This window comes from Simochromis diagramma, unplaced genomic scaffold, assembly GCF_900408965.1.
Source record: "Simochromis diagramma unplaced genomic scaffold, fSimDia1.1 OVJJ01000630.1, whole genome shotgun sequence".
Classification (NCBI taxonomy): Eukaryota; Metazoa; Chordata; class Actinopteri; order Cichliformes; family Cichlidae; genus Simochromis; species Simochromis diagramma.
In genome coordinates, this window is record NW_024386927.1 from 1,445,197 (window position 1) to 1,463,416 (window position 18,220).

General features: G+C 41.9%; 1 protein-coding gene across 8 annotated transcripts in view; it reads left to right on the forward strand.

The window, feature by feature from the left end:
- Window positions 1-18,220, forward strand: part of LOC120736740 (disks large-associated protein 1-like) — a 181,084-nt gene that overhangs the window by 88,210 nt on the left and 74,654 nt on the right. For 6 of the 8 annotated variants that reach the window (XM_040037034.1, XM_040037029.1, XM_040037027.1 and 3 more), the window contains one exon: window positions 6,465-8,003. In XM_040037034.1, coding sequence (XP_039892968.1) covers window positions 6,579-8,003 — 1,425 coding nt within the window. In that variant the 5' untranslated portion in view covers window positions 6,465-6,578. The remainder of the gene's footprint in view (window positions 1-6,464; window positions 8,004-18,220) is intronic. The other 2 variants (XM_040037033.1, XM_040037035.1) reach the window with 2 other exon arrangements.

The following is an 18,220-nucleotide window of genomic DNA, read 5'->3' on the forward strand; positions in this document are numbered from 1 at the left end:
GCCACCGGGCCCTCTGACCACCACCAGTAGGCAACGGGTGAAGTGTCTCGCCCAAGGACACAACGACCGAGACTGTCGGAGCCGAGGCTCAAATTGGCAACCTTCCGATTACAAGACAAACTGCCAACTCTTGAGCCACGATTTGCACTATCAATTTTTGAGAAAATTAAAGGATTTTAAGTTCGCCTTGTAGTGCAGAAAATGCAGTATATAGAATGAGAGGTGGAGATGTTATCAGAACAAGTGTGACATGTGGTGGATGTCTAAAAGCTGTTTGTAAAGTGCCAGTACTTGAACAGATCCAGACATATTTATGCTCTGAAATAATACTGGGATGTTATTGAAACAAGGCAGAACTGAACTTAACATAGTTCGTCAGCAGTAGGGAGGAGGAGAATCCCAACGTAAGATGCACAAACGGATACATCTTGATTTCCTTTTTCCAGTGAACAGAACAGGTTCCAGTATTTCACGCTTTTAGTCACATTTCTACACAGAGGTTAGTAAACAATAAACACATCTCACAATAACAGTATCTTCATTAACACATGCACTGCTTGGGATATGATGGCAAATAATATTTTTTGTTCTTCTATGTATTGCACAGGTCAGCTGTTACACACATATCATTTTTATATGGAGGAATAGTTTTTAAACAATGCATTTCTCCTCTAATAAGGAGAGATGCATAAATAAGGCTCACTTCTCAGAACCACACACAGTTCTAGCAGTTTCTTTCTAACCCTTACATCATGAACATAGCTTCTTCAGCCTCCTCTCGTGTATGCAGTATGAACAAGCACTTGGCTTTCAGAGAGAAATACTAGTGTAAGTGCAGGTTTTACACACACATTAGTCATTCCCCTTTTCAGCTGCAAATTTTGCGACGCTCTTGGTAGAATGCTCGTCATTGCTGAAATGTATGAACTGCATCTTTGTTTGGTTATGAATTATAAATTTCCCCGTTTGATGTGGGCATTCGGTGTGGGTCATAAACTGTTTCCTAATCCAGTTGACTGTTCACGGAAAGCAAGTTACCCTCAGGTCATTGGGAAATATTCAAGTTATCTCAAGTGGCCAGTCTGCCCCCAGCTCTGGCACTACCCCTCTAATTTATAAGGCAAAGGATGTTCAAAAGACCCAATCAATTTGCTGTATTATTACAAACATTTTAGATGTAATTTTTACCTTGTCCTCTTTCAGTCGCAGCGTGATAGCAGACGGACTCAGTCTTATCGCGTTTTTTAATCCCTGTTGTAGAGCCATGTTCATGCTCTACAGACAGAAGCTATGTCAAGCTCTACGTACAGGTGCGCTCAAAGTTAGAGAACAGTGCATGTATTTACAGTGAATAAACAATAATTTCCAAATGACCAAACAGCTGAGACAGTTGACACTGCTTTTCTTCTTAGCTTCAAATTAACCAGACTTTGTTAATTTCTTAGCACATTTTTAGTTATGAACCAAAGCATACACAAATTCATATGCATTCATTGCCTTTCACACAGTGGTCTGCTACAGCTACAGTATATCGCTTTCAATTCCCTTCAGTTGTATTTATATAGCACCAAATCACAACAACAGTTGCCTCGAGCTGCTTTATATTATGAGGTAAAGACCCTACAGTAGAAAACCCCTATGAGCAAGCGCTTTGGCAATAGTGGGAAGGAAAAACTCCCTTTTAAATGGAAGAAACCTCTGGCAGAACTGGGCTCAGGGAGAAGCAGCAATTAGCCTCGACCAGCCTGGTGTGAGGGAAAGAAGACAGGACTAAAGATACACTGTGAAAGAGAGCCAGATAATAATGATAATAACTAATGTTTAAATGCAGAGTGGTGTATAAACGTAAGTGAAAGAAGGTGAGTAAAGAAGAAATGCTCAGAATCATACGAAACCCTCAGAAGCCTAGACGTAATGCAACATACACAAGGGAAGATTTAGGGTCACCTGATCCAGCCATAACTAATGCTGTGTCAGAAAAGAAAGTTTTAAGACCAATCTTAAAAGAACAGAGGGGTTTGTCTAAAAGACACATTGATGATTCAGTGCGTCTTGGCTTGTATTATGTGTGCATGTCTTAGTATTATTGTAAGGTTTTTGAATTATTGTAGGATCTTTACCTTATAACAAAAAGGAGCTTAAGGTAACTGTTGTTGTAATTTTGTGCTATATAAATAAAATAAATTTGAATCGAATTCATATGACAGTTTGGCAGTCAGAAATCATGCTCCTCTTCTACTAGTAGAGCTGTGCATGTTTTTAATTGGTCATACACTGTCAATGACACCCTTATCATGAGAACATACTTGTAGCTCAGTTTGGAAATCCTCGGCTGACTTATCACGGGGATAGCTATGTTTATGTGACTGCTTAGTAGGATTACTGATGCTATGGTAAGAGAAGTTAGATAAGGAAAAGCCTGATCTGAATTTACTTTGGACTACAGTTCCCAGGGCTAAATAAAACAAATAAACAAACAAATTCAAAAACCCTATGAAGTGCAGCTACTCCAGCAAAACAAAGTGAAATGCTGAAAAAATACTGAAAACAACAGAAAAACAAATTAAGATTCCAACAGAGAAAGCTAATAATGCTGGAGATGAGTAAATCTCTGATCTCAGATGAGCGAAATAAAGTAAACAGAAAGCTATGAAGCATGAGCCTATGCAGGAAATTAAACAGCTAAAGAACCCTTTAAAAAAGATTATTCTGCTAGAGTAAAGATATGATAACCTTATGTGATATGATGCGTGCTTAACACCAAACTTATGCAACTACTAAAGCTAGAGACTGAGAGGATCTGTGACCCAGAAGCTACAAATACTAGAATAGCAAATGGTAAATGGTAAGGATTGGTATAGGATTGGTTCCTATATAGTGCTTTTCTCTGACCACTCAAAACACTTTACACAACTTGCCTCATTTACCCATTCACACCAGCACTTTTTTCTATGCTCTTTCTATGTAAGTGCTTTCTAAGATTCACACACACATTTATACTCCAATGGATGCATCGGAGAGGCTTAGTATCTTGCCCTGTTTGGCATGCAGACTGGATCAGACGGGGACAGAACCACCAAACCTCCAATTAATAGATGACTTGGCTGTTTGTCTTAACATCTTGGAATACTTTCATCAAAAAAGGAATACTTTCATCTGAAAATGTGGCTCTATGTGGATTGTATAGACAGGAAAAAAACAAAAAACAAACAAATCTTGTCTGGTCTGGTGTCTATTGATTTCTGCAACATTTGGATCATGCAGTGAGAATCTAGTGTAAACAACTTGGAAACATGGATGTACCTTGCTTTGTATCAATGGTTTGAGATGCTGGTGTTATAATTCCGATTATTCAGAAACGGAAGAAATATAAAATGACATCAATCACCCTCATTTTGAAGCTCCAGGGAGATTTTGCCTCATGGGGTGAGGATGAAGGTGGCACATCAACCCAAAACTACACAGGACGATGGCATTTGGGATCACAGTCACCAAGAACACCATTGGTAACATCTCTGAACATCAAAATGATTCAAAGAAGGCTTTGGAGAAAATGGGGCTTTTCAGCATCAACTCAACCTGTTGTGTTTGGAGGAAGAGAAATGTTGAGCATGACCCAAGGAACACCATCCTCACAGTCAAGATTAACATAAATCAGTTTACAGCTTTTATGTAACGTGGTGTTTTTGTGTTGTTGATATTTTGTCTCTGTCCATAAAAAATATCATTCCTTTGAAAGTGAGCAACCTTACAAATTCAGCAGATGATCAAATAATTATTACCCCAGCGTATCTGTAAAGTCATATGACACAGAACACCAGAAACCATCACTGCCCATAAGACAGATCTAATGAAATAAACCTGTAACCTGTTTATATTAATGATGATCCTTAAAAAGCCTATGGGGCTTTGTTGTCCTCATTAACAATGTCTCAAGATAAATAAAAAAAAAAGAGGAAAAAATCTGTCCAGTAAGAAAACTCAGAAGGAAACAGTCATATGTGGATAAGTCATGGATCACAATTTAAAAGAGGATATATGTAAAAAGAAAAATGTACTTTATAAGGTTCTAAAACAGAACTAAAGTAACAGTGGTAGGATCAGGTAACCCTGCATTCTCCTTTATTTGCGCTGCAATAGGCACAGGCTGCTAGGGATTTCCCATGATGCACATAGTGTTTCTTCTTCCAAACACCAAGGATTTTGGACCCTAAACTGTATATTGGTCTGGAAAAGGTTCAAATGGTTTCTAAATGCAGTGGAACGGGAATTGAATGGTTTGATGTGAATCAAATATCACTACATTACAGCAAAATAAAGTAACAGGGAAATAAAAAAATGAAGTCAAAATTATGATGAATGATATTCAGAGTATGAAACCAAATTTCTGTGTGTTAATTGAATATATATTATGTTGGAAGGCTCAAAGTAAACAGGTGTAAAAGCAAAAATGTCCAAAACCATATCATATAAAACTAAAGAGATGTTTGATCTAAATAGTTATTTATATATACAATGTTGGTCCCTAGTCCCATATATAACCTACTCTGTGGCATTATAGAGAAACAGAAGTACAAAATTAACAAGAAACTAACAAACATAACACAAATACAGCTTAAATGGTACAGAGGAAATTTACAACAATTATAAATGGACTGGATTATTATGAGCCCACCGTCTTGCTACAAAACTTAAACTTACTTGTCTTCAACATTGCACTGGTAATGTACAAAGAAAAACAATCTTCTTCCAAACTTAAAGTATAATTATCATTGTTCATGAAAAATTAGTTTTGTCTTTTTTTTCTTTTTTTTGGCATGTCTGCTGGTAAAGTTTAGAACTGTCTGAAACTGTTGACATTTGCAATATGTTGTACATAAAAAGGGTAGGTTTAATAAGCTATAGTAAGGTGTATTAAGGTGAACTCAGCCCTTCTTTTCTATCAGTAATTCTATATATGCAAACTCTGTACATATAAAGCTTTGAGAGTTTGCTATAAAAATTAGACTCACTTTAAACATGATCAATTTTAGCTCAGAGTATCTTTTTGAAAACCCTTAAAATGTGTTCTTCCAACAGGGACTTATGAGTTCTGGTGGCTTAAACAGCAATAATTTATGTTGGATTTCTTCTTGAGCCCCAAGGCCACCGGGGAGCAAAGGGGATGAACTGCAGTTTAACCCTCCGTCAGGTCTTTTATGCAGATATCGACCTGTGTGGTATCCACAGAAACCTCAGAATCTCAGCTAAAAGCTCATATAAACCATTTCTACAACGAACAAACGCTAAAGAGCAGTTACATAATTTCGCTAAAGTTCACTAAACACAAACAATGGAGGTAAGAACTCACTCGACTTCGTGTAACCGGATAGACATTGCCTAGTTAGCAACCAGAGATCTCACAGATTCGAAATCTGCAAGTTTCACCACGCTCCGACCAAAGTTCATTGAACCAGTGGCAAAGAAGACCACAAATATGCATAACTTTCCATATGTGCTAAAGCAGAAAGCCGTTTAGCTGAGCGTTTTCCTGCGCTGTTCCCCACCAATAGCCGATAGCTGTAGCTACTAATAATGGCGGTGCTAACACAATGCATCAGAGCCACATCAACAAAACGCCATTTTCGGCCAAGTTACAGTCACATTACTGGATTATGTCTTACTTTTAGGGTCATGTGGAGTTTTCGACTTGCAACTTCTGATTGGAACTGATGTGAACATGGCATAATTACAGTGATTCTATTGGCTCAAACTATTAAAAAGAGGTGTCAATCATGTAAATCAGCCAATAGAAGCTGAAGTTACAGCCCCTCAGAATTTAAGGCACCAAAACCTATTTAAACTGTCTATGGCGCACGGCAGAATAGGCCGTTGGATGTGAGTGTGTGGGTAATTCTTCAAAAATATTCAAAAAACAAGCATTTTTAGACATGCAATTGAATTTAAATAGTGTCTGCTGTTCAATACCTAAAAAATTTAAATTCACACGTGATGTCAGAGTGTGCCAAAATTGGACAAACTAGACAACGTCTGAACATTTATTTATTAATTAAAAGCGCAGTAATTTTTCACTGTTTCACTTCAGAAGCATAAATCTTTGCACTTTTCATATGTTGATTACTGGTTTTATGAATTTAAATGTGAACCAAAGTATATTTTCAAAGTGGTTATATGCTAAGAAAATAACAAATAACTTGAGGAAAAAATCTACTTACTTTTTCTGTGTTCCAGCCTCAGTAACTTTGACACAGTAACATCCGTTGTAGTATTTACACCTCTGATGAAATCTCACAAATGTTAACTTTGTTTTGATACCAAGATTGTTTACACAGAGTTTGTAATTGCAGAGAAACACTCCACTCATTTTGGGCATGTCTTTTTTGAGCAGGAAGCTCAGAAAGCCCCTGGTGGCTTAACTGGTTATTAACTGATCTTTTGTTGCTTCTTCTCTCCCTTTCTTCCAGAGTCTGTAGCTCTCTGCTCAGGGACAGTCTTCTGCAGCCCTTCTGTGATCACAGGCCTACCTGGCATTTCTCATCCATATCCTTCTTCTTTCCATTCACCCATCTTTCCCCGTTATGAAAGGCCTGTCCAGTAGCCGGGGTCACCATCATGTGGTCTCCTATGAACCATCATATGATCCACTGGGTCACCATGTTGACCGCAAGCCATATTTGATCAGTCAGATGGACATGCCTGTGCCCATTCCCATGCCACATCCAGCTGAGCTGCCCTACTACAATGCTCAGCGTACCTCATACCCCTCTGACAGCAACAGCATCGTCCCATATGGAACCTTCCCCAGGAGGTGCCACTCTACCTCCTCATCTCACCATCCTGAGGTAAAGGATGAGTGTATGGCCATGGTACCATATGTAGGAGGAGGAGGAGGAGGTGGTGGTGGAGGAGGAGGAGGTGGAGGAGGCTATGGGGGTAAAACACCCACTCGGGTACCAGCAAACTTTGTGGACCCGTTTGAACGTCAGCCATCATTTTCCAGAGATGGCTATCATACATTGCAATACAAACGAGGGGTGCAGGCCCACAGTGGGGGGATGGGGGCCAACAACAACAATGACAGTCCAGGGAGAATTCGCCATCTTGTCCACTCAGTCCAGAAACTCTTCACCAAGTCACATTCATTGGAAGGGCCACACCACACACAGTCCTCCAAGGGGGCCAATAATGGGAGTGTTAATGGTGGTGGTGGTGGCGGTGGAGGAGGTGGTGGTGGTGGCTCGAGGGCCAGCCCAGAAGGTGAAACTCCACCAGTGGGAGTGCGCCACCGGAAACGCAGTAAGAGCCGTGAGCGCTGTAGATCAGCAGAGCCCAAGCATCGAAGCCACCACCACCACCACCACCAGCTCCACGGCTCAGCATCTGCTCCAGGCTCTGGATACTGGAGCTCAGATGACAACCTGGAACGGGAGCTGTGTCTCTACCACCCTCACCACCACCAACCTCCACCCTCACCCTCCCCCTCCATTTCCCCCTCACCTATTGCCATGACAATAAGCCGGTATCCCGGCAACAACCCAGACAAGTTCCCCCAGACTCCCCTCCCCAGTCTCTCCTCCTCGCAGTCCCAGCAGTACTTCATGATGGACCCTTACGGCACACTAAACGAGCACACACACACCCACGCACACCATGGCCACACACACCACCATTCTGCACTCAAAGCCTCCCGGAGCAACAACGATGTGAAGTATGCAGCGTCGACAGCATGTGTGCCAATTAGTGGTAGCAGCAATAACAGCGGTGGCGGTATCGGTGGAGGAAGTGGCTCCTTGCTTCCAGTGGGTCTTGTGGACGGGCCCCTTGTGAAGAAAGGGCCATGGTCATCAAGCCTAACGGTGAGCAGGGCCCGAGAGGTCTACACCAACAACAGCAGCCACAACCAGCCACGAGCCAGCGCAGGATCCGGTAACCTAAACCTAGATAGAGCTCTAGTCAAATCTAAGGGCAGTCAGCAGCAGGAGCGCGCTTGCCATTTCTTACAGGTAAATAATTCCTCCCCAACCCCCATTCAAATCCAGTCAATTCACCTTCTCCCCCCTCTGTTGATTCCCTTTTCTCCACAACTTACTTTTTTCCATCAATGCTTCCTCTAAGTCAGTGGTGTCCAGTCCTACAGTTCCAGGTAGACAAGGGCAAACCAAGTGGAGTCCATAAGTTTGTTTTTAGTTTAGCAGATATGTGACAGGTTTTTGCTCTATCAATGCCAAAACAACTGGGCACTTGACAACCCTTTTGAGAAAAATCACAACAAAGACTTCATGAACTCTTAAAAGATTAACACACAAGTCATAAACACTTCTCTTAGATATCTAACTTAATAATAAATAATGTAATTAATTATCATAATATGTGCTCTGTCAATCAGGCACTATATGACTGATTATTTCAAAAGTGGGAGAGCAGTAGAGTGATCAAAGACTGAAACTAACTTAAATAAACTGGAAAATAGATTTAATGAGAGATATTTCTGAACAGTTTAAGAATGCTCCTACCGTGGGAAACCCAGTCATCACAAAATGATGAATAGACGGCAGTGATGGAGGACTTCAGCAAGGGCCTTTCATGCAGGTTAGCAAGAAACATGACCCAGGGTGAAATATGTTTCAGTTTAGGAGACAGGGTTTAGTAAGCGATTGCCTAGGTGCTTTGAGAGTTTGTATGTTCCTATGTTGTTTGGTGTTTGGTTGGAGTGAAAACTGCAGATTTACATGACTGGAAAGTACTACTGAATATCACTGACTATAACTGATGGCACACTAGAATAATGAAGGCTTCGCCACATTCATCAGTTTACAACTCTGAGAACCTTTTGACAATGTAAAAAAATATCATATTTATACCACTTATACTATTATATTTAGATAACCCTGGTATTTTCTTCTTTTAAATCAATGACTTAAATACAAATAATTAAATCATTTTATTGAATTAAAACTGATTTCTTACAAATACGATTAGGTGTTTTAGAACATATTATTTGTAAATTGAGAAATCTGACTTCATGAGTGTTTGCACAGAAATGCAAGTAGTGGTGATAACTGCATCGTCATACTGATAAGTTCAGGACACATAAGAGCTATAGTTACTTGCTTCTTTCACATTGAAAGCAATAATAAGTGGAAGCTAGAAACCCCCCCTAAAAGCTACACCCAACACCACCCATTTACATGCTGGGCTTTAAAAGTAAATAAACAAGCAAACCAATGAAAAAGCAACAAGGATTTCAAAATCAGACTGAAAACTGTGAAGATCTACTGCTAAAAAGACAAAAAGTACTCTGGCATTGATGTTTATTTTTTGTCCCAACCAATATTCTATCAAACATGCGTTGCAGACCGGGACAGCAATATACAACATAACACGATTCTTTAGAAAGTTTACTTCAGGAAAATGTTCATTAAAAGAAAATCAAAAGAGCACACATGCGTATGTGAGTATTGGGAAGATAGGGAACACCACCAAAGACAAATCAACCGCAGGTCACTGCTTTAGTACTTCATTAGCAGTCTTAATTTGGGTTTGGGCCTGGTTATCTTTGCACATAATAGGAGCACTTAAAAACAATCTGTTAAACAACATTAAGAAAAATCCCACACTCACTAGTAACAGTGCAGTATGTACTCAGAGTCAGGTGATATGGATTTGTTCTAGTGTGTCCAGACCCTTAGAGGGAACATTACTCCCTACCACCAGTCTACTACTCTTGTCTCCCAAGAACCCCACTGCCACCTACTCCTCTTCTCTACCACTTCCCTCTCTGCCTTTCCTCCACTCACCCAACCCACTCCCACGCTTCCACCTACCTTCTTGCCACCCACCAACCCACCTCTACTTCCTTTACTTCCTCTTGGTTTGGAGAGCCTCCCTCTTCCTTCTCCTCTTCCTCCTCTATCCTCCTTTTGCGTTGAAGAGAGAAGTAAGTGCAGAGCCAATAGCAGCCTTACTCTCTGAATGCTAGGTAATGACATGAACTCATGAAGAACAACATCCTTTCCTGTTTGTAGAGTTCATTTTTAATTTAGTAGTGTTTCCCTTCCTGCCTCGCTACCAGTTACCCTGACTTTCTCAATATTTTTTGTTGGACGAATAAATTTATTTTGCTGTTATTTGAAGTGTCGTGTTAAACTAAGTGTTGGGGAGGTATTTAACGCCACACAGGGAGTAGAAGTGTCTGGCAGTTACCTAATGGTAACTGCCAGACACAAGAAAATGTGTCTGGCAAGAAAATGTTTTAATGTAATTACTTGATATATACAGTACATTCTAAAAAAACATATGTAGCAGGATTTGTGCTGCTGGAAAATCTGACACCATCCAAGAAGCACTTGGTTTGGTGCAATTTTCACTTTTTATTATTTGCATCAAATATACAATCATATTTCCGATCATTTTTACTATACTAGTTGTGTACTCAGATTTCTTGGTGGCAGTCATTCTCCAAAGTGTATGAACTGGGATATTCAAGTGATAAACAAACATAGCATTCAGTGTACCTGTCTACAGACACGTCTACATCAAAGACCCACAATGGCCAGAGAACAATGTTGCAGATGACTTTTCTATATGCTGTTCAGTGTCAAGTTGGATATCATTAGCTATTTGCGCCTTCATTTCATTTCATGTTGAAGAGCAGAACAAATGACATCTTATGGCAGGATGAAGACATCAGAAACAGACAAAAGATGATCTAACCACAACACAAGCCTAGTCATTAATTAATCGTGTTGCTGCATGACTGGGACCTCCAAAGTTGTGATCGTAAGCATAACGTGCACATAAAAATCTTAGTTAGCCTGGACAGCAATCTTTTTTGAAGCATTCAGATACTCACAGCCCACAGCTTATAGTGTACGCCATGAGTTTTTAAAAATTTGGCTTAAGGGCATGTTACATATGAATATTGCTAACAAAAAGCTTGAGAGGCAAACTATGATAACTGAATAGTCTTGATGCATGCTCAATCATCCAGGTAAGTAAATCTCCAAAAGTTGATTGTGTTCATCTGGACGTAGCGTTTTGTGGGAGAGACGTACAAGCTTTAGGCAGTCCTTGCCAAAGTGGGTTAAAACATCTAAAACGTCTTTGACCAACCCACTTTTAGTCATTGTGCAAATGTACAGTTTATAAGGTTGGAAACCTGCAGTCAGCTGAGACTGAAGAAGTCACCTGGATGAGTGATGAAATGTTTCTCCCACTGAAAACGCTACGTCCAGATGAACAGAATCAACTTTTTGGGATTTCCTTACTTGGATGGTTGAGCATGCAAGGCATTTCATACCTGGCATTAAAACACTGGACACAGTGTCCACCAGTGTTAACAGAAATATGTCTATTACAATTTCCATCTGCACAGACTAAATGTCAGAGTGCAACATGAGTTGAATTTAGCTACCCGGCATATGGCTAAGTAAATGTAGGGTTAGGCTAACCCTAACCATATACATTGTTTGACAACGAAAAATCTAAAATGTTGATGTGATTGGCACTGGGCTGCTTTTTGTAATTCAAAGGGACAGAGATGAGTGACCTGTAAAACCTCAGGTGACTGTGTTATGCCTGTCTCAGTAATTCCATCTCAACATCAGTAAAAGGTCTGACTGCCACTGCTTAATATGAAAAATAAGGTATGCAGAAGTAGACCCACTTCAAAGTTCCACTGTGTAACTGATAGTTAGTTAAATAACCTCCCCAGTACCTGCTTGTGTTTGTGTTATTCTGTTTTGCAATGTGGTATAATCTGCAAGTGTGTTTGTGTGTGTGTGTGTGTTGATGCAAGCTCTTTGCGGCTGCATTATACAGTCTGACAGAATTACCAACAAAGTTGTGAGCATTCACGCTGCTAAATACAATACTAAACCCCACAATCACAAACTTTATTTTTAGAGCTTTCTAGATTTGTAATCATTTGTGAGGTTGCCCATTACCTTTTCAAGAAACCAGTGAATAATTCCTGGCAACACAATGTATCTTAGTTCTCTAGAGGAACAATCGTGACCCAAGCTGAGGAGACAAATGTGGAGACAAATCACCGTTTTAAAACCATTATGCAAAGATAGAGGTCAGCTCATAGCCAAACCCACTGTGGACACATGCCATTCATTTCTGGTTAATCAACTTGAAGATTAGTAGTAAAGAAAATACTGAAACATCAGTAGGCTAAACAGGTGCATTTTGAAGTATTGCAGCATTATTACATTAGATGCAATTGTCTAGATGTAGATATTTCACATAGCTTTGTGTGCTGGCTCACTTTTATCAACAGGAACAGACCTTGAATAAGGACTGGCCAATCAGCTCCGTAGTCAGGATGGTCCTGTCATCCCCCGGTAGGACTATAGATAACCAGTATTGTTGGGTGGCAGAGGAGGCTGTAGCAAGAAGGACCTGATGCTTAGCAGTTTGATGACAGTCATTTTTATTTGCAATGCTTTCTGCTCTTTAATCTACATGCAACTTTTAAGCTGTCCCCTACAGCTCACTCACACCACACAGCTCTCTCCTCCAGGCCCGGCGGCTACTGAAATAGGTAAGGTGTAGTTAGTGTGATGAATAACAGGTGAACCCACTGCTCAGAGGGTGAAAGGGCAGACCAGGAGGTAATAACGAACGGAGTCAGCCACCCACTGGATTTTCTCCAACTGGTGCCCCAGATGCTGTACCTCCCTCCATCCAACTGCACTTGTCTTCAGGTTGACTGTAAGCCCCATCTGCCTGAGGGACTCCAGGACCACAGCCACCCACTGCATATGCTCCACTCAGGTGTCACAGTGGATGAATAGAATAGAATAGCTTTATTGTCATTATATGACATAATGAAATCACAATTGCATGTCCCTTTAAAAATCCATATGAAATAAATAATTTAGAGACAGTACATGAGCACCCTCCCCCCTCCCAAAAAAAATGTAAAAGTAAGATGGCTGATGATGATCAAATCACCCAGATAGGCACCAGCATATGCACTGTGTGGATGCTGCACCCAGTCCATGAAGTGCTGGAAAGTGGCTGGGGCTCCAAACAAGCCGAACAAGTGTGATGACTTGATACAAATCATACAGAGTAGAGAAGGTCATCTTTTCCTTGGACTGTGGAGACAAGGAAATCTGTCATTATCCCACAGTTAAATCTAGTGTTGCGAAAAGGCGAGCAGTGCTAACTGGTCCAGGAGCTCATCGACCTGGGGCATTGGGTAGGCGTCAAACTTTAATAGGGTGCTCTACGAGATTGGTACTTGTAGGGGTTAGAACACATCTGCAAAATGCTGTTGCAATTGTATTAATAATAATGGATTGGATTTATATAGCGCTTTTCAAGGCACCCAAAGCACTTTACAATGCCACTATTCATTCCCTCTCACATTAACACACTGCTACGGTTGTAGCCACAGCTGCCCTGGGGCAGACTGACAGAAGCGAGGCTGCCATATCGCGCCATCGGCCCCTCTGGCCATCACCAGTAGGCGGTAGGGTAAAGTGTCTTGCCCAAGGACACAACGACCAGGACAGAGAGCACGAGGATCGAACCGGCGACCTTCCGGTTACAGATACGCTTCCCAACCCCCTGAGCCACGGTCGCCCATGGCATGGTTTGACATGGTCATCGCAATAGCGTCACAAGACCGCTCTATTGGAAAATCCTCCAGGGAATTATCAGAACTGGTGGGTTCTCCCATGAAGGCCCCGCTGTTTCCTCCTCCCCAGAGTCAGCGTTAGATGACCTCACATCACTGCTGAGCACAGCAACAGACCCTGCATGTCCCTACTGGCCACATTCGCACTGCCCCATTAACCTACTGAACTCGATCCAATCTGTTCCAAAATTCAAAGGGTGCATCAGGCTTGAGCTAACTACGGCCTTCAGTCTATGTGTTGTGCCTGACATAATCAATTTCAACCGGTCCCATGGGATATTTATGAATGTCCACATGCACACACCTAACCACCACCCACTCTGCCTCCAGTAATGCCCCTGGACTAACTAGGGTTTGGTGGACCACAAGGCCACCAAGGCCTGGCATATACTCCCTTGGCACCTTACCAGTACGCAGTCTGTCTCTCTTGGGACCGGAGGACGGTGTCAGAAGGAACATCTGTCCCACCTCCATTACTGGGCAATCCTGGCAAATGTGTCCTGTCATGAAATCTTTTCCTCAGGGGCGGGACTGGTCGACTTCCACTGGCCACAGCTACTCTCGGGACTGCCCCAGCTGCACCACCAAGTGATCTTCAGCTAGGGTCACGGCAGTTTCAAGGCTCGCTGGCCAGTGATAGCCGACCCACTCCGCTCTGCTGAGAGCCCCTTCACGAACTGTTCATGCACTACCACATCCAGCAGTCACACCTCTTTCAGCATGGGGTTGGGCTGCAGCCTGCAGTGTGTGGCATCGTGCAGCCGCCCGGCGTAGGTGAGGGGCCTGTCTCCCAACCCCGGATGTTCTCAAACGAGGCCCTTGCCTGGGTGGAGAGGCTGAGGGTGGCCACCTGGGCCTCGCCTGACAGCAGCTGCATCTAACGTCTGTCACTCGGCCTGGACCCGCAGTTTATTCAGCACCACCTCCAGCTCCTGGTGCATTACTGCCAACTCTCCCACCATCTGTGCCAATGCCTCCACTGCCCGGACTGGCTGCTGATCCATCATACTGAGCTGGGTTTCGGCACAACTGTAGCAAGAAGGACCCGATGCTTGGGAGTTTGATGTCAGTGATTTTTATTTACAATGAAGCACACGCAGCTTTGCAGCTGCCCTCTCCAGCTTACACACACCATACAGCTCCCTTCTCTGAGCCCTGGCAACTACCGAAATAGAGAAGGCATAGTTAGTGTAATGGATAAAGCTGTGCCAGCCAGCCTTCCCTGGCACTGTCCCCAGAGCCCGCTGTTCCACCCCTCCCCTGCAGCTGAACCACAAACCACACCCTGCTGTAGAGGTTAACGTGTAGCCATTAGTGTAGCACTATCCACACTCCATAAAGCCACATTGTGCTTTATGGAGTGTGGAGAAAAGAAATAAATAAAATACGAGCACATATATGTGAGAGAGGAACACAAACAGTGGGAGTTTATTTCTCATTTCCAGCATGAAGTTTACTCATCGACATGCAACAATGAAAGACTTAGCTGACCATAATTAGGTAGCATACCTGGATGAATAACAGCTAAAACTGTACTCAATTATAAGATGTTTATGGTGCTTTATTTTTTTGTACCTTAAGTTCTAACAACTTGTCCAGATGCCTCACCGGTTTGTTCTGAACTCTTCACTGTGCCCTCCCCACACCCTCACATTTGAACTAAAGAGCATGTTCCTAGCATGATCACATTATGGTCTAATAAAAAAATAAAAAAAAACCCAATACAACAATTAGAAATATTCTCCTATTTTCCAAATTGATAATGACGATGGATGCCCACAAATGGATCCAACACAAAAGTGCAAGCTTGTACACGGCTAGACACGTGTTTGTTGCAAGTGTCAATATTTGTGGAAATACAACATGAAATTCTAGAGAGGCAGATTTAATTCATTATGAATCCGAATGAAATGATGCTGCTAATTTAACCTGTGGAAATGGGCTAAAAATCACCTTGATTGTTGAGCTACTGCTGATCACTTGGCTATTGTCAGCCTCCCTGAGCTCATTGTCCATCTCTTCTATTCATAATAAGGGCCACTATCCAGTGCTGTGTGCTATGCACTTTAAACAGTATATGACCTCAGTGCACCATCTTCCTATAGGTTTGTTAGAAAGGGGAGCAGTTTTCATGAAAGTTCTGCTTGTGTCTTTTTAAAAAATATAATTTTGTGTAGTGCAATACCCAGACCTAGTCCACACGGGTGACATTTCCCGCTGAGCTAGATTTCACAGATAATAAGTGGGATTTTACAGGAACTCCTGTTTGAACTTTAGACTAAGTCAGCTTGAATTTAATATTCGTGCATAGCTACAATACTTTCACATAAGGAAGATTACAAATGTGCTTCATGAGCGTAGACAAGCCGAATCAAGTCAAAACCAAACTAGAGACAAGGGCAAAAGATTAGCATGACTGGGAAACTGAGGAAAAGCTACGTTTGTCTTACATGCAAAGTCTTGCTGTTAAGTATCAGCTACAAACAGCTTATCAGAGCTGCTCAGTTAGCTGTGTCAAAAGAGCACATTAAAGCTGTCTCCATTCCTCTTGGCTGTATGTTCTGTTCAGCTTGGGTGCTGCTTGCACTGTTACAGTACCTGTTATTTCTAATACTGCTGTCTTAATCTATCAAAACAGTGTTGCCAAGGAAACAGTCTACATTTCGCAGTAAAAAAAACCCCACAGTCGATGCTTAGGACACGCAGTACATATTGAGTCACGGAATCACATGAACAGGGACTTCTTTATTCATTTATTATGTTAGTGATTTCATTGTAAATGCTTAGAGACGCATCACATTTCTGACAAGCAGCATCTGCATTAAGCGCAGTCTAAACTATCAACTGCAGCAATTCACTATTCCTCAGCCATTACAGCAGAATGAGTGTTGAGCTGCACTGGAAGTGAAGTCTGTGCGTGGGTGAGAAGCACTGCTGCTGCTGACTGCAGCTGGTTCTTTCCTCGCATTCTCTTTTTTTAGCCAAACTGCTCATTTGTGTGTCTTTGACGTCACACACATACAGAGAGAGAGAGAGATATTTAGCTCAGCAGATCTGTTCAGCCTCTTTCCCTGTGTGATTCATATATAATTAGTCAGAGTAGCAGTACATTTCTCCTGCTGTCTGTCTCTGTTATTGTCTTTCAAATTCTCACACTCTGGTCTTAAATGTGAAGGTGGTAAACACAAGTTTCATGCAGCGCCACACTACATCTACACTGGCCAGCCATAATATTAAAACCACCTACCTAATATTGTGTAGCTCCCGCTCGCGCCACCAAAAGATTTGTTGACAACATTTGGGGCACACATTCTGGATGTCCTCTGACCTCTGGCACAGGGACATTGGTGGGTGTCACCAGGTCAGTGCTTTGAACTCTAAGTCATGTGCACATTTCCTTGATACAGCAGGCGCTTGTGCAATGCAGAGGTATGCTGGGTCTGCACACCCCTACTTCAGATGTCATCGCATTTTAATGCAACAATCAATGTTATTCACTTTGCCTGAGACATTTTGGTGCTATATCTTTCCTTAACATAGTGTTATTATCAGTTCAGGCCCAGGTTAATAATGACCACCTCCGGTGCTGTTGGCCAACAATGTGCTGGTGGAAACTGTCCTACTGTTGGCTAAAGACTAAGGTTGAATGAATGAAGTGGTAGAGAGTAGTAGAGAGAGTCCCAAGGGCAGAGAGAGTGGTAACTGGAGCAGATTCCAATGAACTTGTTAAAATGAAGTAGTTAAAATGTAACCCAGTTAATGTAGTTGAAATGAATAGAGGTCTGAGGAGGTGTTTGGAAGGTATAGTGTTAATAAGAGAGATGCTAGGGACAGATGGCATTGGATTTTGTAAATATTGTGGAGATGACTGTGGTGAACACTTACAGAAGAGGGATGAACAGAGGGTGGTGCACGAAGGTAAATTACAGCTGTAAGAGTTAGGAGACTGCAAGGTCATGTCAGGGGAGAATGTACAGTGGGGCAAAAAAGTATTTAGTCAGCCACCGATTGTGCAAGTTCCCCCACCTAAAATGATGACAGAGGTCAGTAATTTGCACCAGAGGTACACTTCAACTGTGAGAGACAGAATGTGAAAAAAAAATCCATGAATTCACATGGTAGGATTTGTAAAGAATTTATTCGTAAATCAGGGTGGAAAATAAGTATTTGGTCAATAACAAAAATACAACTCAATACTTTGTAACATAACCTTTGTTGGCAATAACAGAGGTCAAACGTTTACTATAGGTCTTTACCAGGTTTGCACACACAGTAGCTGGTATTTTGGCCCATTCCTCCATGCAGATCTTCTCGAGAGCAGTGATGTTTTGGGGCTGTCGCAGAGCAACACGGACTTTCAACTCCCGCCACAGATTTTCTATGGGGTTGAGGTCTGGAGACTGGCTAGGCCACTCCAGGACTTCCAAATGCTTCTTACGGAGCCACTCCTTTGTTGCCCGGGCGGTGTGTTTTGGATCATTGTCATGTTGGAAGACCCAGCCTCGTTTCATCTTCAAAGTTCTCACTGATGGAAGGAGGTTTTGGCTCAAAATCTCACGATACATGGCC